At 45.2% G+C, this 22,837-nt stretch overlaps 1 protein-coding gene across 1 annotated transcript in view; it reads left to right on the top strand.

Annotated features, from left to right (window-relative positions):
• The first annotated feature begins 9,164 nt into the window (after nucleotides 1–9,164).
• The window catches only part of ABCA12 (ATP binding cassette subfamily A member 12), an 83,149-nt gene continuing 69,476 nt past the window's right edge, over nucleotides 9,165–22,837 (top strand). The window contains exons 1-2 of the mRNA XM_064660359.1: nucleotides 9,165–10,149; nucleotides 14,184–14,277. Of these exons, the coding sequence (XP_064516429.1) occupies nucleotides 10,081–10,149; nucleotides 14,184–14,277 (163 nt within the window). The 5' untranslated portion in view covers nucleotides 9,165–10,080. The remainder of the gene's footprint in view (nucleotides 10,150–14,183; nucleotides 14,278–22,837) is intronic.

The following is a 22,837-nucleotide window of genomic DNA, read 5'->3' as shown; positions in this document are numbered from 1 at the left end:
TATTCCTGCTGCTGAAACTACCTGTGCTCTCACACCAGAGTATGTGTGTATATGTGAATAATTCCACCTTCTTACATGCACATGAGGTTTTTTTCCAAAATCTACCTCCCTTCCCAAACCCATTGTTTAACAGATGCTAGATAAGGATGTTTTAAATTTCCCATGAAATTTAAGATAACTTCACAGTCACAAAACACCCATTTGGAACACTTGTAGGAGATTGTATCCAAGTGGCATCAATATACAGGACTGGGCGAGTCTCTGTAAATACCCATTGCTTAGAAACCCTGTGTTTTACATTAATGGAGCCCCAAGGCTCTTGCCTGCCTCAAAATGATGAACTCTTGGGCAACCTTTGTGCCCAAAGCGATCTGAAAATAGTCCTGCAGCAGAGAACTGCTGGCAGTATTTTATTCCATTGCTAGCCTAACCTTTTCCCAAATCAATCTATGCCTAACTCACTTCATGCATATGCAGGAGATAAACTGTTGGTTCTGCAATAGCTGGAGTAAAGTCAAGCCACTGTTTAGGTACCATGGAGTCCCCAGTATTGCTCCTCTTGGGATGAGAGGAGAAATTTTCCTGATGGGAGACAATTGATCTGCTGCTTGATGATTTCTGCTATTATATGATATGTTATTTGTGCACTCCAGGTTTCTTCATACAAGTCAAACAGCCTGCACTGGTGAGAAGGTTAATGCCTTGCTGTGTCATCTGACTGACACTGGATGTTATCTCCACATTTATCCTCTGGTTTCACTTCTAGGCAGAAGCTACAACCCAGATAAACACACAGTCCCATTTGCCCTCAGTAGTCCTTCCTGCTGTCTTTGAGTTATCAGGATGGCACAAACTGAGGCTTGTTCACCCATTTCTAGTGAGATACATGTATATATATCTATCTATATATATATCTATATCTATATATATCTATATATATCTATATCTATATATATATATCTATCTCATAGTCTGTCTTGAAACTAGTTTTGGAAAACAAGGCATCATCCTTCCAAGGGATTACATGGATTAGTGTCTACAGAGTGTACTCTTCCATGGCATTTTTTCCTCAAGCAGACATCTGATGCTACTTCTGTTTTCTTGGATGAAAATGAATGTTGCTTCCAGTGCATCATCAAATGCCTCATTATTAAATAATTAGGGAAGGGTTTTTATAAACATTTTGACTGTAAAGAGTCCCAATTACAATTCTTTCTACTACCTTCTGGCAGTGAAGAGGAAGACACTGATGAGTCCTCCTTTGATGTCTGTTGAAACAAGCTGAGAAAAAGGGCAAACCTTTGGACTCTAAATAATGATACTATCCATAAATAATAAAGCTCTTCAGGGGCCTTTGTAGACAGACTGTAACTTCCTGCCCAAAGGTATTAATCTTCATGCACAGGCACAGTGTCTGTCCTGTGCTCCTCTCTTACCACTGCTCCAGCTGTGTTTCACAGCTATAAATGTCTCACAGAATATATTTCTGATGTGGCAGTTGTAATGGCATCCAAAAGGACACACACCCAAGGGTCTGGGGAGTATTTTATAATTTAAAAGTTTTTCCAGACAGAAATTTTCTTTGGGCAAGGGAAAAAAACCTCAAGAAGTATCAAACAAAGTCACTTGTTGGAGATTTCCAGACATCCAGACTGAAGGTGAGGAGAATTCTGGCCAGTTGTGCAACTTGGTAGCTGCAAAACCCAGCAAGACATTTAGGATGTCTTGGACTTCAGACCAAGGAGCCCAGAATAAAGTCACCAAACAGCCTTGCTAACAGCCAGGGGGCTCTGCCAGGCCTGCCAGAATCCAGAGGTCCTGGAGTCGTGGCTCTAGAAAACTTGCTGTTCAGCTTTACAGTGCACATGTAATAGGACCAGTACAGGCAGGACCTGTCTGGCCTGCTGGGGAGGTCCTGCATGGTGGATCACTATATGCCCACCAAGCACAGTTTGGTTTGGCTGTGATTGACTATCTGTGGCTACCCAGAATGTGCTGGACTTGCTCTGCAAGTGCAATCCAACAGTACTTGTGATTAATTCCCCTCTTTCTCTGTTTCATACTCAAGACAACTTCCATGTGATGCCAAAGTCACAATATCAACTCTAGACTTCATATTGCTGTAATTTCTGTTTGAGAAATGAAAGGATAAGTCCAGCAGTGACAACTCTCTGAGATGTAAATCAAGAGTGGGGTCTGCTGTTTTGGTCACCCAGGAATGGGCCTCTCCCAGCTGAAGAGCTCAGTGTGTATCAGACACCTTCCAGGATAAGGGCACACTCTGGAAGCACCACTGAGGGCATGCAGGTGGCAGGATCTGTGTAATTGCACACTCGACATGTGCAGGGAGGCCCAGGTGGATGCAGCACATCTTACACCTCCTCCCAGGGAGCCCTTCCCCAGCACGTGTCCCATGCCTGCTCCCCAGCTCTCCAAGGATCACCCTGTGTGCCTCGTGCTCAGGCTCACACAGGTTTTGAAATAGAGCCCATAAACTCAGGGCAAGCCTTATCATGAGCCTTTCTCCTGGGCACTGCACTGCCTCAGCTCGGTGAATCCGCTCAGAGGCCTTCCTGAAGGAGCAGGCTGGTTCCTCCTGGGAATGGTGCCTAGTGCTGATCACTGGGGAAAGGAGGAGTGAGCACTCTCTCCCAGGCTCATTGCTGAGCCATCCTCCCTCACCCATCCCATAAAGATTGCCCATCTCCATTGTGTGAGTCAGAGAATCAAACCCTCTTTTGTAGCATCTGCCTTTTATCAATGACCTGAAGAGGGAAAAGAGTCCTTTAACCTTTCCTTTGCTATAAATGAAGGAGCTTTCAGAATTACTCTGTAGGCAAGCAAGCCCTTCTCTGCTCCTGTCTGTGCTCCTCCACCACTGTAGTGCTTGTAGGAGATTATTACAACACCTATTTTCTCTACAGCAAGCAGGTTCCCAGCTCTAGGAGGCTGACAGGCCTTGTGCAACTTGTCATTACTCATCAGCACTCCCTATGCTCATTTAGATCTCAGGGTGTGGTTTTAATTAGCTGATTCTGTAATAACACCCAGGTGACTTGGTGATGGATAGTCACCCTAGAAACCTATTAAATAGGAGTGTAGTGGCTCCACAGCCTTAGCCTGTGCTCTCAGATTGCTGTTTGCTTCTAGAAGTGAGGTCTGTGGGTTTGGTTGTCCACCCTTCCCCATAGCATCCAAACCTGTTAGTGGATGAATCCCACAGAAATGATTGGACCTGTAGATATTTCATTGAAATGTGCAGACAGGTTGAAGAGAAAGAATATGATAAGTGCCTGGATTGAGAACCCTGTGCTTGCTTAGGTAACAGAAAATCCATGTGGGAAGGAGCATGTATGAATGCACCCCAGCTATGGGGGGTAAAACACTGCTCCCAACTCAGTTACTAAATATGAGCAAACTAGATCACAAGTAGATGTTTTATTATCCCATGATAATCTTAGTTTATCTTTTTTTCCTGTTGCTACTTCTGAGTTCTTTTATTGTAACAACTTAGAGATGTTTTCCATTTTGTTAGGCTTCTGTGGGCCTCAGTGTATGTCAGCCAAGTCTGTGGTCTTTGCTGAAGCTGCTGGGGCTTTGAAATGCTCTGCTCTCGAGGTATGTGCTTGGCCAAGGGCCAAGGAGCTAAACCAAGCTTTTCTTGGTTGTCTTTATAACACTGAGCAAGTTTTTGGTCTAGTTGGTTGTCTTTTGAGTAGATTAATACAGTCAAGTGGAACCCTCTGTAGAAGCGGAACTCTTGCTTTACCTGTGGTGCAAATTTTATAAGGAAGAAGCAAGATGAGTGTTCTTTTTCAGTACTGATGATCACTGCTCTGTTCATACTGGCTTCATGTTCTGTGGTGTCTTTCAGGGTATACCTTCTCGGTGTTATTTCCTTCTACTTTTTCAAGTCACCCTGCTATGAAGCCAAGCTTGCATTGATTATGAAACACAGGAAAAAATCTTTACTAAATTCACATAACTGTGGATTTATCTTCCTATCATGTGCAACTGTAGTAAATTTTTAAGTTAATACAATTTTAATCTTTCAGTAGATATTGTGTTTCCACTGCATACAGAACAGCCCACTTATGATACAGCTCTTGTCACAAGTGCATCCTGCCTTTTCTGTTTCCTTATCCTCACAGTCTATCCTTGGGCCTCTGAATTTGGAAACGGGTTTCTTGGAAATTTTTTGGGCAGTTTTGCTGACAGGTTGATTTGGAAAGCACAGTTGTCCCCAGCCTTGGAAATACACATTGTTCTTCCCAAAGTCAAATTGATTTTTCACAATGACCTTGCTTTGACCTTGTTATCAGTCTTGCCATAAGTGGTGTGATCCCTAATTAGTCCATCTGTCAGCTCTCCAGGTTCATTGGTGGGACATCAGCGTTGCCATGTGGATTGGAAACCAGCTGAGTGCACAAAGAATGATAAATGAGAAATGTCAGGATTTGCACCCTTGGAGCTGTCTCATCTCTTGTTGCAAGCCTTGGCATTAGACCTGGACTTAACATTGTTAATAATCTCAAGGAAGGGTTAAAAGCTCTACTAATGAAACTTCTGTTATATGATCTGCTTGCTCTTACACAGCCAGGCTCTTGAGCAAAGCCTGTATGGACATGAGGACATGGACAAGGGAATGGCCACTTGCCAGCCTTGGGATTCAGTGGGTTTGTGTAGATTGAAAGTTGGGCCCTGGCCCCAAGAATAAGGCTTTTGAGAAAGGGTTTTAATTATGGAGGCACTATGCTGTCTGAGCACAACAGACCCCAAATCAGTGGCTTCAATTAACTGAAGAACTCTGTGTTGCTGTGCTTATTTGATGAGCAAGAGGGTGGAATAGAGGGAGTGTGTGGCTCTACTAGTGAAGTTCTGCTGTAGCAGGGGGAGGCTAACCTGGGCTTGTTGGTGGCTGCCCAGGTTGGGGTCTGTCAGTAGGAGCTGCCTTTCACTGCCCATGTTGTGCCCACAACTCCTTTCTGACTAACTTGTAATCCTGATCCAGCGCTGTGTGTGGATAGTATCACAGGAGTTTGTAATCAATGGAAAAGGGGGATTGTGAAGCCTGAAAACAACCTGTGGCAAGGTAGGTGTGTGTTGGAGCCTCTCAAATAAAGCCCTCACTGCTGGGTGTGGTGGGAAATGACTCATGGACCTGGAGGTTTGCTGGGATCAGATGTAGCTGAAGGTGACCTTGGGAGCAAGGGAGGAGGGCTGGCTGGTAACAGAGGCACTGTGGCTTTAGAACCAAAAGTTGCATTTCCTTGCCCTTCCCTAAATCTGCTTCTGCAGAAGGTTTTTGACATCTGAGAATCCTGTCCCAAGTGTTTCAGCCTGTGGTGCCTCTAAATTCATTTGCAAGAAGCTCAGACATTTCAGTTTTGGTGCTTTACTGCTCTAATATTAGAGTATCCCAAAACTCCACTTGGTTTGGGGGCTTGTTCCTGGAAACAAGGCTGCTCTGTAGAAATAAAGAAGTTAATATCCAAGGACTTTGAGCCAAAAATCAGTTCTCCTTGAACTCTTCGGAGTGGGCCCTGTGTGACAAAATCCTTGTATTCATGGCAGTAATGGATCACTGAAGGGAAAACCGATTCCAGGAGGGGCTGTTGAGCAAATGCATTTTAAAGGGTGGGGGGTGGAATCACCAATAAATTGTGGAAATGTGTTTGGTGGCAGAGTGGCACTGTGGTGATGCCACAACACCAGCAGTTTCTGTAGTGACTAAAAATATTGCTGCCCATTTTAGTTTTTCTGAGGGCTCTGATTTTTTTTTTTTCTTTTAAATGCTGAGTGAGCATCTCTCCCAAAACGGTGTCTTGTTCAGGTGCCTGAAATTAGGCACCCAGGAGATGCGTAGGAATTTACATTTCCAGGCTCCTGCCATGCCTTTGGAAGGAATTAGGAGCAAACCAGAGAGTATGTGCTGGGGAACTCCTCAGTGCTGCAAGGGCATATGATGTTAGAATGATGGAATTGTTAGTGTTGGAAAAGGTCTGTAAGATCAAGTCCAATGTGAACCCAGCACCACCTTGTTCACCACAGAACCATGTCTTCAAGTACCACATCCACGTGTTTTTGAACACTTCCAGGGGTAATGACTCCACCACTTCCCTAGGCAGCCTGTTCCAATGCTTGACAACCTTTCTTGTGAAAGGTTTCTCTGATTTCTACACATTCTAGTTGTGGAACATCCTAAAGTTGGGCTTGGTTTGATGGCCTGTCCTTTCATGGGGCTATGCCATGAAAATGAGTTGTACCCATTGCATGAAGGCTTTTCTTGCAGAGTTCTGTTAGAAATGGTGACAACTGGTATTCTGTAGGGCCTTCTTTGCATGTGACACTGGCAAAGTGCCACCTAACAGGCTGTGTAAGTGTGCACTTACCTTTGAGCAGGCAGGTCTGCTCTGCCATGGTCTGAGTGTCCTGCACTTTGCAGAGAGCAGTGTGGGGCTGCAGGCTGCTTGCTCAGCAGTCCTTGGCCTGGCTTGGAGTGTGAATAAGGGATCACAGCTAAAGCCTATGCATAGGCATCTCTGCAATCCCTAAAGAGAGTGTGTCAAACATTTGGTCAATACTGGCTTACACAAGCCATGAGGAAAGCCCATCTTGCACAGTCTGGACTTGCTCCTGAACTCTGTTCAGTAACTAAAGACGCTGCAAGCTCTGCAAGGGGAAAGCACCCAGTTCAGAGTCCTGCCTCTTGATGAGTCACTGTGTTACCCCATTGCTCCCTTGTGCATCTCCCTCGGTTCGTTCTGCCCTGCCTGTGTTTCTCTGGCCTGGCAGTTCATCTGGCTGAGCATCTCTGCTCGCTCCTGGTGTGATCTCTCTTCCCCCAGGCCCCTGGGGGGCACACAGCCACCTTTTGCCTGCCTGCCTTTGAAGCCTCTGCTGAGGGTTAGTTGTAGCATTGAGTTACTGCAAGATTAGTGTTGTGGTTTGGGTTTTTTTACTGGTAGCCAGCTGAAGAGGTTTTTTCGTTCTTGTCTGGCACTTCAAGGGGGTAAATATTTTGCCCTCTCATGTTTGCTCCAGCTCCCCTTGTGTTTCAAAGCTAAGCCAGGAGCATTAATGAGCAGACAGTTGTTTGCATTTTATGGTGCTGTTGGCTTTGTGCTGTGTGGACCTGCTGTTTTGGCCAAGCAACTAGTGAAATAGTAACTGTAAAGCCTGGCCATTTCTTCTCATCCTCTCAGTGTGTTAGGGCTGGAGAGAGCCCCCCACACCCCTGGCTGACCCTGTGCTGCAGCTCTTTCACAGCAGTGTTCTCTGTTCCTGCATCCCTCCCTTGCTGCTGCCTGTGGCACTCACAGCTACCAGCCCTGACATGTCAGGACCCATAGGGATGTGTCCTGCAAGCAGATCATTCACTCAGAGGGACTTTATCCTCTTCTCTTACCAGTTTTGTCTTGCATCACTTCCCTAAGTTTTCATTTCTCATAGAGGTAACTGGCATACTTGGGAAGCACGAGTGCATTCCTTGTAACTGAAGTAAAAACTCTCCTTGAAAGAGCATCCCAAGGAAAGGCCTCAGAGGTTGTGAGTTCTTGGTGCATGTGAGATTCTTTCTGCCCTGGAAGCTGCAGCCCCTGCATGGTGTTATGAGCTGTAGTCACTGCTGCAGCACAGGGGACGGATCATGGCTCTAGGGGCCTGCATTGCATGAAATCACAGCTCAGAGCTCCCCTGAGAGTTTCCCCTGCTTCGTGGCCACAGAAACAGATGCTGCTCTTCTTCTCAGTGATCTGAACCACCAGTTTGCCCTTCAGCCCAGAAGAGCCCTAGTTCTCTAACCAGAGGAATAAACCAACTGAGGACTTTTTAGGAGAATGAGGAATTTGGCCTTTCCTTCCTCTCCTCCTCTGGCTATACGTACATTGGCACACTGGGACATCTGTCTGCTCTGGTCACTTTGTCCCCAGCCTCCTGTGCCATCTGCAGGAATTATTCAGTAAAGGAATTAAAAAGCAAAAAGGTACAATGGCTTAATAAAGTTCTCATCTTGTGTTCTGGAACCGGAACACTGTGGTGTTCAGGGAGTTGAATGCAGGTGTTCTGAGAGCCAACTGACATTGAGTTATTCTGATTTTACAGTGGTGAACTCGAACAAATTATCCTTTGGGTACTTCCCAAGGGGAATGTTTGTTGACTCAGTTCACAAAGGAAGTAAGGATGTGCATTTGCTTGGGAAAATTATTATTGAAATCATAGTGTTCTTTTGAAACAGTTGTTTGACTGAATACGAAAAAGAAGCAATCAGACACTTGTCTTAAAAGACCTTGGCAAGGCAGTGAATGGTGAAATTATAAATTTCTTCTCTCTTACCCCCTCAGAGCAGAATTATCTATATTTGGATTTCTTTTTTCAGCCCCAGAGAGGAAGTGAATAAAGTTTGCAAATGGATTGGACCAAATGCAGTTAATCTGGCTGTGCCTCTTACATGGAGCTGAACTAGAACAGTGTCCCAAGGAGCAGTGCTTGTTCTTGATCCACAAACCCAAACCAGATCCCTCTCTCTCTCCTGAGGACATTTGGTAGGAAAAAAAAAAAGGAATGTAAGCTGGGAGGTTAGACATTTGTGTTTCTTCCCATTGCTATCAAAACTATACCAGGGAAGCCTTTTAGGTTAATTTTAGCCCCAGCTTCACTCCCACCATTGGAATGTCTGATCTATTTAGACTGAAGGTATGTGGGACAGGGACTGCTCCAGATCTGTTGCTATTCCCAGCTTTAAAGTACTTCCTCACCAATCTGGAGGAGCTGTTTCTCTTCACTGAGTACCACATCTCTCTCTTCCCCTCTCTCTCTTTTCCTCTCACTCGGTGCTTTTAACAACCCTTAGATCAAAACTCCTCTGCTGCCACCTCTACTTCTGTCCCTGGGTGGAGTTTGGCAAGGACTCATTTTTGAGGCATAAAGTTAGTTTGTGGTTGGAAGAAATACCATGTACAAGAACAGTCTTTCATCTTTCCTGGAATATGCTGAGAGCAGTGATGTCTCCCCTGGCTTGCCAAGGTGCTCTGTGGAGGATCTCAGTGTTACCAAGCAGGATACTTGAGTGTATGTGCTCCTCTCTGAGAGGGACCACAGCTCTTCTGGATGACCAGAGCCCATCAGTCAAGTCTGGATTTTAGATTTGGTACAATGAGCTGTCCCTGTGCTGTCATTGCTTCCCTCTGTACCTGCCTTTTCTGTTTCATGTCTGGCTGTTGTTTTTAGATTTCACTAGCTTGGAAAACTCAATGATCAGTTCAATAACAAGTGTTCAAGCCACACTAGTGCTTGAAATCTTTGTGGGGTGTGATCCATTCCCAGTGGATTGGGTATGCTACCTTGAATTCAGTCACTGAGAGCCACAGGACTGGTCTCCTGGAGGAAAGGGAACATACAGGAAACTGAGCAATTAGATCAGTCCCTGAGATTTTAATTTATATATGTTTTTCAGCGCTTTCATTTAATTTCCTTGGATGGGTAGATTTAATTAAAAAAAAAAGGCAAACAACTAATTCCAAATCAGCAATGCCAGGAAGATACACGGTGTGGATACTTTCTTCCCAGGCATTCCCTGAGAACCTGGGGAAGTCAGACTGGCCTGGCGAGCAGCCGAACTCTGCTGCTGCTGACACCTCTCCAGCAGGAGCGGTGTGTGGGCAGACAGGTGGTTTCATCACAGGGAGGAGGAGGCATGCATCACCTTTTGTTTGAGCAGAAGCATCTTTTTGGAATGCTGTCCATTTTATCGGTGAGGGCTGGAGCAGGGAGCATCCAGGAGAGGCTGGCTGTTGTAATCCCCACAAGTGGAGGCAGGCTGCTGCGCCCGCCCGCTGCCGCCAGAGGAAGAACCTGTTGAATTTGCTTGGAGCTATTGCTGGGAGGACGAGAGCTACGCTCACTGGGACTGCAGCAGCCAGCGGTGCATGAGGTAGCTGCTCCAGAGCTATGCTGTGGGGAAGAGGCAGAGGCTTGGATATTGGACAGTGGATGCCCCTGTGGGTTAGAGCCTCCACTTTTGCCTCCTAAGCCGGGAAGGAAGAATACGCAGCTGTTCGCTCGTGGTTGGCTCAGCCCAGGATGGCTGCGCTCTCTCAGCACCTGAGGATCCTGCTCTGGAAGAACTGGCTGAGTGTCAAGAGGCAGCCGGTGAGTGTGGGAACAGAGGAGTGGGAACCTGGGAATGGTGGGAGCTGATGAGCAAGGGGGACACTGCAGGAGAGGAAGGTCATGGTGATAGAGGCACAGGGAAGGAAGGGAATGGTATGGAAGTGAAGGTGGGTCATTTTAGGCCAAAATAATTGGGTCTTGCATTGGAGCTCGTGCATGAGGGCTCAGGAGTCCAGATGGAGTACTGTGGATGCCACTCTTGTTCCCTCTGTGCAAACAAAACCTTGCACAAACTCACAGGCAGGCCTGAGTTCAGCTGCAGTTCTGTACCTGCTCCTCTGGAGCAGACCCCTTGGTTGGTGTACAGCCTCCAAGGAGTCCCTGGGATTTGGGGGTTGTGGGGGCTGCCCTTACACACACCCATTTGTAAAGGATGGACAAAGGAAAAAGCAGCTCTGAGAGATTCAGGTAGGACAGATTTCCAGTGCAGTCCAGTGTGCTGCAAATCAAACACCCCAATGGTCTTTCTTCCCAAAAGACAAAACATTGCCACCAGTGTCCAGAGAGTGATCTGACCTGCAGCAGCATCAGGGAGGTGCATGTTCCTTTGGGTGGCCTTGTGTGGCCAGGCAAAGGCTGCCCAGTTTTGTCCCAGTCTGGTTTCGGTGCAGCTGCACAGTAAATACATCATCCTGAGGTTCATGGGCCTGTACCACCACCTGTCCTCTTGCTAGTAATCCAAACAAGATGGGTTTTAAACTTGCCTTGGTGGACTGGAAGCCTTGGCAGGTGCAGAAAATGCTGACAGAAGAGAAGTGGCCATGGAGGGTGTGATATGAGGATGGAGTGAAAGGCCCAGTATCACCACGTGCTTCTGCAAGGTCAGTTCTTGCCTACTGTGTTCTCCCTCTCAGTTGTGGAGCCTAATTTGGAGAGGTGCTGAGTTCCTCTGACTCCTATGGATGTGCTGCATACCTGAATATTCTTCACTGCTGCAAAATATACCTTTTCTGAGATGCAGAAGAATCCCAATAAATTACTTCTAATTTCTCAAGAGAAATTGTAACAGCCTCATTAAAAGCAGAAGGTCTGGGTCTCTGAGCTCTTGTGTACTCAGAGTAAATGCCAACCTAAGCCTTACTTGTGCTTTGACCAGTCTCACTTGCTTTAATTCTGGTTTCCTGTGGAGTTGAAATATCAATTCTGTAGAATTGAAATGTCAATTAAAATAAAAATCTGGCCACTACAGACTATTTTATGGCAGCCATTCCCTGCAACCCTCCTTCATTTCCCTCTCTTGCTCCAAATTAGGGAGCTTGCTCAGACTGCAGAGGGTGTGAGGAGGTAAGGCCAGATCTCTGCTCCCAAGCACATCCTGATTTCTGTCCTCCTCCTTGCATGTTTTTTACCTGTGTAATCTGCCTTCACTTACAGACCAGGCTGTTGGAGAGCTTTGGGAGGGAGAGAGGGAAGTGTTCTGTTGTGCTTTTCAATTTCTGATAAGGAGTGAAGGTGGTTCCTGCTGCTGCAGTGGTGTTGGCTGCCCTCTCTGGGAATGACTGGAATGCCATGGGATGGTCTGACACCACGCAGCCCTGTCCCACCCCTGCAGACTCGAATGCTCTCCTGCTCTGTTCATCAGCCTCTCCAGGGCTGGAAAACATATTTTACTTCTACCTTTTGCTCCACACTGTATTTCTATGTACCTGTACTCAGAGATACTAAGGTCTGAGCGATTAAATCAACTTTTAGCAGTGAAATAATCCACCAACCAAGGGATTGTGGAATGACATCACAGTTCTTAATGTCCTGAGAGCCAAATTGAGGTTGTTTATGGTTCCATTCGAGTCAACACGTTCCACCTGCAAGCTGTTGGCCAGGGTGGTTGTCTTTGGCTAGAAATGCCTGGGACAGAGGGAATGCTGTGATGTTGCAACTGATGTGCCCAGCTACTATTAAATCCAATTAAATCAAAGGACAGAGATACTGAGGGAAGAGCTGTGTGGAAAGTGGGGAGTATAAGCACCATTATAGCTCAAAATGGGGACGTACCACAATTTCCCTGAGTAGAAACTATCAGTATTCATTCATTGTCCCAAGAATGTGACAGATGTCTGGCCCTTCCTTCAGGCAGCTTCTGACTAATATCAGTTTCTGTGCTCTTACCCCATAATTTTCCTTTAGCCTGTGTGGTTCTAAACGAGGAGGCTGCGTTAATGATACTGTTTGCACAGGAATTAATCACAGTTAAACTGCGTGTTTGGGGACTGATTATAGGGAAAGCATCTGATAGAAAAAATTATAAATAGATGGTAGTTTCAGCGATGGATCCTGTTACAAGTTGGCAGTGTGTATGTGAAAGGCAGGAACTATCTGTAAAAGCTAAAATACTGCTGAATGCTGAAATTAGAGGAGTGCCCTCTGTGAAGGGGTGTGTGGGGAGGGGCCTTGTGATTTGGTGTCTGTTGGTTGCCTATTTTGGGGCATGAATTGACTCCTGCTTTCAAGCCTCTGTAACCTCATCAGGGCTGATAGGGATGGACTTTGCTGTAAAACAACCATCTTCAAGCTGAATTGCTCTGCAGGATTTGTTTGTCTGTCTGTTTGGTTTTATGTTCCAGTAAGTGTTACAGGAAATGAAAACATGGTTATGGGCTTGGAATTACTTTGGAAAAAGAGTTGTGGGTAATGTGTGCTGATCTGAAAAAAATAGTAGCACAACGATGAAAAATGGGATTATTTTGAAGAAAGACATCTTTGCAGTTACAAAAATTGGCATGAAGATGGCATAGCAATTTTGCAGCACAGAGTAGCTTGAGCTTAGCTACTGATGGATGGAAAGCTCTAATCTAGTGAGCATGGGAGCAAGGTAGCCAACTAGTGCAGAAGCTGTTGATTATTTGAATAATTGCATTTTCCTGGCTCACTAAACTCCAAGGCTTGTAGTTTTAAGATTTTGGGCCTCCTACCTAGATTGGTTTACTACAGTAGATGATTACCAGACTGTATTTTCTTAATTCTTATCCATTGAAACTGTCAACCCTCATGTTAAACACAAGAGTTCTATAGATGTTCATGTGTTTTCAATGTATTAGGCCAATTCTACATAATTTCTCGTCCATCTTATGTTAGATATATGGAATACGTTCTTCCCTGTGAGGGTGGGGAGGCCCTGGCACAGGTTGTCCAGAGAAGCTGTAGCTGCCCCATCCCTGGAAGTGTCCAAGGCCAGGTTGGACAGGGCTTGGAGCAGCCTGGTCTAGTGGAAGGTGTCCCTGCCCATGGCAGGGGGTGGAACGAGATGGGCTTTAAGGTCCCCTCCAGCCCAAACCTTTCCATGATTCATCTCAGCTCATGTATATGGACTGCTACGATCTGGAAGTGGAGAGGGGCCAGGGATTTGCGTTGCTGGGGTCAGAAGCTCATATGAGGGATCTTGGTGATTGCTGTTCAAATGTGACTTCTGTGGCTGACTGGTTGCACAGCTCCATAAACCCCTTCCTTCACTGTTCTCGGGCTCTACATCTTGTAAATGACCAAATCCTTTCTTCAGCTCAACCACGAGGCTCAACTATTTGTGAAGAACACTGAAATTTTTTGGGAAGAAATGTTGTAGACTTGTCAAACACTCAAACTCTGGGATAAAACTAAATCAGTCATATTTACCCATGATTAGAGCAGCATCTTTCACGGAAAGTGAAACCAGCCTTTCACACCTCAGGTCTTCTGTGTCACCACTGGCCTGTCCAAAAGCCCTATATTTCCCAGAGTGCCTTTACTATTCCATAGCAGTGTCTCCAAGCTGGATAAACACTGTCCCCCATAATTATCAGCCAAACTGAAAGACAGGAAGCCTTGTGTTGTTTTCAGCCTTGTTATTTGCTCTCAAAATCTGAGGTAGTTTTTCTTCCTGCATAGATAATGCTTGGGCTTTAATTGTATGCATACTGAGACAGGTGTGATTTACAATGCAACTATAACTCATTTAGGGCACTACTTGTGCATTCCAGACGGGCTCTGGGACACATCAGCACGACAAACGTAACCCATATATTTTCATTGCTGTTTTATAGGTATGGTCGTTTGTTTTAATTTCCTGGCCTGTGGTTGTTTTCATAATCTTGGCCATTATCCGTCTCAAATTCCCTCCAGAACCACAGCAAAACTGTAAGTAACTGGTTTGTTTTTATGTCTGTGGGGTTTAGTTCTCATTTCAGTGACTGATGTGTTCATTTGATGTGTTTTGTTACTTTTACAAATTTGGTTCCTTATAGTTTCCAGTGGAGATTTCCTGGGATGCAGAATGCTGTAAATAAAATGTGTGTGTTCCTCTGAGGTTGTTTCTGCTCATGTTTGTTTCAAATTAGCTTGATAATTAGAAAACAACTTTAAAGAACTGTCTCATTGAGATTTACTCAGATACTGCTGTTGTAGACAGCAATATAAACTTACAGGAGAAATTGAGGGAGAAGAGGGCAGTAAATTGAGTGAGGTCAGAGGCTTCATGTATGATTATGGAGGTGGGGTAACAAACATGAGATTGGTCAACATGAAAGGTTTTACTTTGTGTGTGCTACAGGCAAAATGTGCATAATTAAGCATCTTGCTGCAAAGCTCAGCTGGAGACTGGGAGCTTGTGGTGTATGTGAGCCCTTTCTAATAAAAATAGCAGCTCTTTGGGTGGATGTGTAGTTGTTTGGGGTCACATGGGTGAAATGTTGGCACAAGCTGGTTCTCACAGCTTTGCTTCTTGTGTCAGGAGAACCTGTGTGCATCTTGGGGCAGGGATGCACTTGAATCTGCTCTGAAACACTTCCACTGGTTAGTGAGGCCTTATTGCCATCAGGACTGGTGTGTCCCAGCCCAGGGCATGTTTGTTCTGAAGTAAAGCAGGGCAAGGAGTTTGTCCAGTTGGAAGCCTTTTTTCCCTTCCACAGTGTTAATTTTGAGTTGGATCAAATGTCACAGAATGGTTTGGGTTGGAAGGGAGCCGTAGTTGCCCAGCACAGGATCTCAAAAATTGCTATAGTAAAAGATTTGCAACACCTGGTTGACAGCAGAGACACAACCATGAATGACCCACATCAGGGCATCATGGACTGCACAAGAGCACAGCATGGGCAATGTTGGGTTTCTGTGTTTGGGGCAGAGAGGAGAGGAGGCAGAGTCTGGCAGCAGGGAGGACAAGCAGTTGGCTTCCAAGGTTTACAGCTCTCAGATGTGTACAATGTGGTCCTGAGGGATCTGCTCCTGATGTCATGTGTGCACATGGGAAATGTTTGACCTGGTCAGTGACAGGTGGTGTTCTCTGCTTAAAAAGTCTGTGTGGTGTGTGAGAAAAGACCACATTGTGACAAATGTTAGGCATACAACTAGGATAGCCCTTGTCCCAGAGAACTTGCAGCCTAATCTGGGTGCAGGTTTGTGTCCCTCCTTTTGTAGACCGGGATGGAAAGCCAGAGCAAGTGACCTTCTGAAGGTATCATAGGAATTCTTTAATGGAGAAGGCCATTCTTGATGTGTTAGAGTCATTTTTTTAACCCCAAGCCCATCTGCTGTCAGCAAAAGACTCTTTAGACCTGTTACACGTTTCAGGTTCTCCCAAATTCCCTTGAACCAGTTGGAGTGGGCAAGTTGGGACATGCTCTACTTTGTGAAAACCCCAGATTTTGCCAAGTGTGGAGATGGCAGTCCTCCCACACTGCTCCAAGTTGTACTTCCTGCCCCTGATAAACCTGATAAGATGGATGTCAAGAGAACCAGCTGGATGGGGAAATATTTATTCCTTTATTTGACATGGTTATTAGTTTGAATATATATTTATTTGGAGCATTTTTGGTCTGCATGGTCACTTCTCTACATTAATGGATTAGCAGGAATAATCTTAGGAATAGCAAGTAGCTCCATCAGTTGTGCTTTGCAGGAAAGGGAAGGACTAGGCAGTATCTTTGGATTAGTTCCCTTTTCCTCTGTAGATCAATTTTATTTTGGTACAAGTCTCACTAAGTATGTGAGTAGGTGTCTGTCTGTCTTAGAAGTGGATGATAGGAACTCTCTATTGCAAGAGAGGGTTTATGCTGGAAAATAATGGTTTTGGTGTAATTCTTGTGATCCAGATGTTCAGAAATCATCTAAGAATCCTGAGGGGATAGAGGAGAATGTTACCAGGACATCAAACAGCCACTTTCCACTGCTTTTCTAGTTAAATAAGAATAGTTGCTTGACAATTACTCTTTTTTTGACAGCTGGAAAGAATGTATCAACTTTTTGCTTGAAAAGCAAAAGATAAATCACTTGGGAACTTCCTTTTCTGCTAGAAAAGAAAGGCAGGTGGGGGTGGACACATCTAGGAAAACTATTACAGGAGAGGGGTTTGTTTGTTTTCAACAGGAATAAAATCCACCTTCTGCTGAGTTCCAGTGCCTGCCTTAAGACAGAATCGTTGAGTAGTGACAAGAAGCTGTTTCTAGTTCTGCTGTCAAGGGATTATTGTGGGTAGACAAAAGCCAGGAAGCACAGAATCAATGGCACAGAGATAGAATAAGGTACCCAGATGCTGAGGTTTGGAGCCTTAGAGATAACCCCAGAGGAAATCTCAGTCTGTAACCTTATCTCAGGTATTCTCACAGAAATATCATGAAATCTATTACTTTTTCAATTAAAACAGCTCAAATTTGAGACAAGAAGTTATTCTGAAGGACATCTGATACACATTCAATAGATGGAGGATTGTGTAGAGAAATTACCTGGCAAATATCAGTCGAGAATGAACAAGTGTCAAGAGCTTCCTGCTTGTGTTGAATTATAATGTGTAGCACCTAATGCCATGGGAGCTTGTGCCAGGCTGAGCTTCAGAGGGAAAGGACATGCCAAATAAATGTCACTAGGGAAGAGGATGCTCATGGGCTAACTAAGAACTGAGGAAAACAAGGAGCTGAAATCTATCCAATATGTAGTTTTATTCACAACTAAAGCATCTTGTATCTAGGAGGTAAAAAAAAAAAAATAAAAAAAAATCTCTCTTCTTTATTCTGGACACCTGTTTGATGATGTGTTTCCAGGTCAGCAGAGATTGTTGTCAGGAGAAATGAAAAAGATATTTCACTCTCTGTGCATACCCAGCTCCTGTGATGTTCTGAGAGTCTAACCAAACAAAATTCCCATCCAGCTTACTATACATATCACAGCTGGGGCTTTTGACCTTTTTATTTCAGCCTTTGTCTTTGCTAGAAGGTATTGGAATGTGTTTTGTGGCATAGGTAGCTCTGTACTGGAAGCCTGCAGGTGAAAGCCAGTGAACTCTGGTGGTATTGTCCAGACTTTTGTGCCTGTATCACTTGTTTTCTAGAGCAGGGACAGAAGTTCCTTTCCATCCTGCAGGTTTTTGCAAGGTATGGGAATTGTGTGTGAGATACAATCTGTCCCTCGGGGCTCAACCCACTCAGTCTGCCGAGGAGCCCAATTACACTCCTGCTCTAACGAGCCTGTCACACCCATCACACCCTCCCCGCCCGCTTTCTTCCTTTCCTGCTGGCCTGCTCTCCCCTCCTGTCAGTTCAGTCTCATCAGTATTCCCTGTGGAAGCTCTCCTGGGTGTGGTTAGTCCAACACTCACTCAGAAACCCTGCTCTTCCACGGGGAAGGTGTGGGAGAAGCCTTGCTCTCCCGTGCTGTGAAAGCCATGCCTCATTCACATGTATTTTTCCTTCTTCATGGAAGGGAGCTGTGCTCTTGGGTCTGGTCTGAAATCCACCAAATTCTGCCAGGGAATTCATTGCCCAAACTCTTCTCAGTGAGGCACATCTTGCCCTTCACCTCTGCCCAGAATTTCCACCCAGGTTTCACCACCGTTGTGGAGGTGTCTGCAGGGTGTATTGCATTCACTCAGATATTTGTCATAGACTCAGGAGCAGAGTCCTCCTGCTCTTTGCAGCCAATGTTCTGGGGGAGTATCATGGTAACTGATCACCAGTCTGTTGGCCAGTGCCAGCAGAGCTGTTAGGTCCAGTTTAGAGACAGAGCTGTGTGGCACAACGCTATGTAGGAGCAGATACTCATACTCTGCTCTCATTCCTGGCTCCAGTACTCCAGAAAGAAGGCCCAGGATAGGAGAGTCTTTGAGCTACATCCCATTCAGTCTTATTGTGGTCGGTAGCTAGGATTTGAATGGAGCCAGAATTGTCTGGAAAAATCAATATGAGCCACTGAGCAGTGATCTGAGATGCCTTAGGAGAGAGGCTGTGGTTTGTATGTGCAGACACACCTTCCCTGTGACTTCTGTGCTGAACACTGTTGCCATATTAGAGTTAAGTGAGGCATGACTTACCCTGGTCAGGGCAGTGTCAGAAAAAGCAAATGAAAAGTCTTTCTTAAAAGGGTACATGCAGAGTTTCCCCTTTCCCATATGACTGAGAAAGCAGGCAAGGCAGCTGTGTGTGATGGGTCTGTTCTGGCAAGCACATGACAGGCAGTCCCTGTCACCCCTGTCCTTGTCACCCATGTGAGTCTCTGCCCCTCTGGCTGTTGCAGCAGTGTGCTGGTAGATGAGTTCAGGGGGCTCCTGCCCTGTGGGTTGTGTAAATAAGGACTTAAACCACTTTTAGCTCTGACAGTTCCCTGCCTCAATCCCAGGCAAATGCAGAAGTCGTTATACTAATTTTGTTCCATGGTTAACAGAGAAAGACCCTGAGCTGGGTTAGTTCTCAATGTGAGTGATCACTGTGGCTGCCAGGACACATGTGAGGGCAGGTGACATGGAGCAAGGTGGGCCACAGCACTGCCCTTCCTCTGAGATCCCATCTTGGAGCTGAGAAAACTCGGAAAATATGCTGCACTTTATACAGGAATTTGCCTCATAGTTGGAGGGACCCGAACTCATCTATTTTCCCAGTAGAGTGGAAAAATTAATAGGTTCCCATGCTAATTACAGAGAGTTGGGATGGTGGCTCAGCTGCTGGGGCCACTCCATTCATTTGGATAAGTCATGGGTGTTTATGCAAGGCATAACCCACCCCAAGGGTTCAGCCTACTCTGTACACAGACAAGCACACACCAGACTTCCAGCTCTCCTTCACCAGTCGCCTGTGGTAGAGCAGCCCCACTGTTTGTTTTCCATTACATTGCTTCATTTTCCTCCCCTGCTTTTCTGTCAGTTTTCTCCCCTTTTCTAGACACTCCTACATCAGGTTTTTGTCTGTGCTCATCTGCAGTCATTTGCAAAATAGTCCCATCAGGTCTCCTTACATACACAAGCAGTGCCCAGCCATACAGATCACTGCATTTTGTCCAAGCCTCTACTTAGTGTGGAGACCCATCACCTAAACAGACACTGTGATGTTTATAATGCCTCCCTTTCCATAAATCTCCACACCTCCATTTTTTTCCACAGGCTCTTTGCCTTGTGGGGTGTGACTTAGGGATTTTCAGAGCTGGAGTTGGGAACTCTGGAGTAACCACTATGTTTTTTCCATCCCCACTGAATTACAGCTGGACCTTGGGGCAGTCACTTAATTCTAATAGACTTCCTGAAGCATCTCAATCCAGATGCTGGGCTCTGAAAAGGCAGAAGTATTTTTCCAAAGGTGTTGAGCAGTTTGGCTTGAACTGAAGTCGGCAGTTGTTGATGTCTGTGTTTCTGGAAAGGAGGTCACTTGTTTAAAGAATCTAAACCTGGACTCTGGAGGCACTCAGCATTGAAAGATGTTGTTTGGGTAAACACAGCTTTTGTGCAGGATGTTTTTTCAAGAGTCTAGATATGGATTTAAGCTTTTAGGTCCCAGCTTCTTGCTGGGAAATGTTCTGACTCTCTTCTCAGATCCTGTTTGTGCAATGCCCTGCTGCTCATACAGACAAGAGCAAGTTGGCTGCCTTACAACACCAGGTTAGCCTTGGCTGCATTAAATATTGCTTAAAAAAAGCCCTGTAGGAAAAGGCCTTGTGTACAGTTCCTGCTCTCTCCTGCTGTGCTTGTGCTTCAGGCAGTGGAGCATCCTTCCACACCCTCTGGTGTCCCTCCTCCTCAGCTCTGGCATTTCCCCACCTTGACCTGATTTTCCAATACCTTTTAGAAGGTTCCACCTCCCTCCTTTGTTCTTTGCCTTTAGTTCAGGGGTGCCTTCTCCTCCCTTTACACCTGCTGCTTTTTCCTCTCCTTTGTGATTTTTATTCTCTCCGGTCCTTATGATCTCCCTCATCAGTGCATGAACCAAATGCAATTGGATCCAAGTGCTGATTTTTAATTTATTAAATAAGGGGGTGGAAGCTGAAGGTCTGTGGGCGAGCAAAACTAGCTTGCCTGGTCTTAATAAGCATGGAAGTAGATACTGTCTGCTCTGGGCTGGTCCTATTTGCAGAGCCTGAAGTGCTTGAGGGCAGAATTAGGCAATGGAATGAAGTGCTTCCTCTGTTGAGGCCACCAAAGGAGGAGGTAGTCTTGCTGTGAGTTTGCTGCTTTGATCACACTATCGTAGGCAGACAGCTGAGGAGATGATGTTACTGAGACATTGGAGACAACAAGGATGCTGTTGCTGTAAAGATGAAAAGTGCAACGTTGTGACTCTCACCCAGCCACACTGGATGTCTGGAGGGGTTGAGTGCAGTTATCTGGGGTCCTGCTGTGCTTTCATGTCAAAAAACAGGAGCTGGGAAAGCAGGTTGTAGTGAATTGAGTGTTGGCCTGTTCTGCATTGTCTCAAGTGAAAGGATGAGAGGGAACGGCCTTAACTTGTGTCAGGGGAGGTTCACGTTAGATATTAGAAAAAAAATGTTCACTGAAAGAGTGGTTGGGCATTGGAATAAGTTGCCCAGGGAGGTGGTGGATTCACTGTCACTGACAAGGTAAATACTGAGGCTGTTGAGTGTCTTGCAACCTGGGGATAAGCTCAGGGAATCTCTTCTTTCAGGGCTGCTCAACAGGTGAAATTATGAAGGTAAATGGCATTTCTGATGGATGGCCAAAAATAGGGTGAACGGGGAATCACCTGGTAGCTCCAGAATGGCTTTAAAAATGGAGTCTGTGATATGGAATGGAGCAGTGTAGGGGCAGTGCCATGGGGAGTGCAATCCCAAACCATTAGCTCTGATCCAGCACAGCTCTTAAATATGTGTTTGATCTGCAGTGTGAGTAATCTCATTAAAATCAGCAGGGCTGATCACTGCTGTGCTGTGTTTGGACACACTGAACGAGGTTTGGGCTGTACTGCCAGGAACTGTGACACTGACTGTCCTCTCCCCAGTTTTTACGAGTATGGGATTGCTGTGGGCACTGATCTTGGAGATGTGAAAAACGTAAAGTCTCAGCTGGTGTTTGTGCCCTGGTGTTGCCCCCAATAAAGTCCTCATTCCCAGGTAACTAGGGACATGCAGGTCCCTTTTTCCAGCTTCAAGGTCAGATGTGAGTTTGAGTGCATGGATGTCACAGAAACACAAGAGCCATGGCAATTAAATAGTCTCCTTTAATAGGTAAGGGATAGCCCAGCTGGCTGTTTGAACCATTCTCTGTATGTGTAAAAAATACCCTGCTTCAAAATTAATCTTATTCCATAGATTTGATGGTTTGGTTTAGATTTTGGAGAGAGATCAAAAATCCTAGCAGTATCATAAAGCTGTTCCAAAAAAATAGGCACTTATTGATAAATAGATGTGAACAAAGCTGGAAATGGGCAGTTCTGTGGCTGAAGAGAAACAGTATCGTCGTGTCATGAAAGAGGCAAGTTTGTCTTTTTGATTGTTTAAAAAGGCATAGGAATAGAGTTTAAAGTAATGCTGCTTGACAATGGGAAAGACTAGAAAGGAAGGGAGAAGGTTGTGTGTACACAAATATATCTTAAACATTAGAAAGCTGGGAGGAGGTCCCCATAGCAGGACATATTTTCATTAGGTGTTTTTGGGATTTGTTAGATAAATATGGATCACAGCTGATAAACAGTTGGTTTGGGGTTTTTGCTGCTCTGGGTTAGACCCCCACTGCTCAGGGGTGGTAGAGAGAGTGTGTAGGAACACATAGCACAGCGTGTTCCCTCCACTACAGAAATGCTGAAAGGTTTAAGGTTTCTTCAGCCAGAAGCTGAAGGGGTTGAATCCAAGTGATCATGTTGAGTAGCTGCTGACAAATCTGTTGTTGCGAATTTGTCTAATTCTTTTTAAATGAACATGTACCTTTCTCCTCTTACCCTGTGGCAGTGAGTTCCATAACGTTTTGATATTTGTTAAAAAAGGTATTTTCAGTCCCTTCTTGCCTGATACCTCATGATGTCAAAATGTTTCTCTGTCCCTGTGTTGCAAGGGATGATCATTCTCTCACCCTTTTCATCACTGATCATGATTTTATTTCTTCATCAAACCACTTTGTGGCCTTCTTTTTCTTAGCTGAAAAGTCCCAGTTATTACATCTCCTTGTATGATTTGGCAATGATTGAATTAATTTTCAATTAAACACAATACTTTCTAATGAAGCCATTTGCTCGTTAATGCCTCTAATTTTGAGTTGAGATTTGTATGGATTTTTTATGAACTATGGAAGGAATATGAAAGGACTTAGAACATAAGGTATGTGCAGTGTCAGAGTATGTGAATTCTGAAGCCAAGGGAGTTTTTTCATGCCCAAGGAGTGGTAGTGACACAACACTAAACTATGGGTGGATAGAGAACAGAAAACCTCAGCTGGGGGCTGCATGTTCATGGTGCTGTGCCTGCAATCCACTGAAATGCCCAGTTCTTGTTTGGATCA

The sequence above is a fragment of the Pseudopipra pipra genome, chromosome 7, assembly GCF_036250125.1.
Source record: "Pseudopipra pipra isolate bDixPip1 chromosome 7, bDixPip1.hap1, whole genome shotgun sequence".
NCBI classification, from domain to species: domain Eukaryota; kingdom Metazoa; phylum Chordata; class Aves; order Passeriformes; family Pipridae; genus Pseudopipra; species Pseudopipra pipra.
The sequence above is the reverse complement of the archived record's forward strand: the minus strand, read 5'-3'. Positions and strand labels throughout refer to the sequence as shown.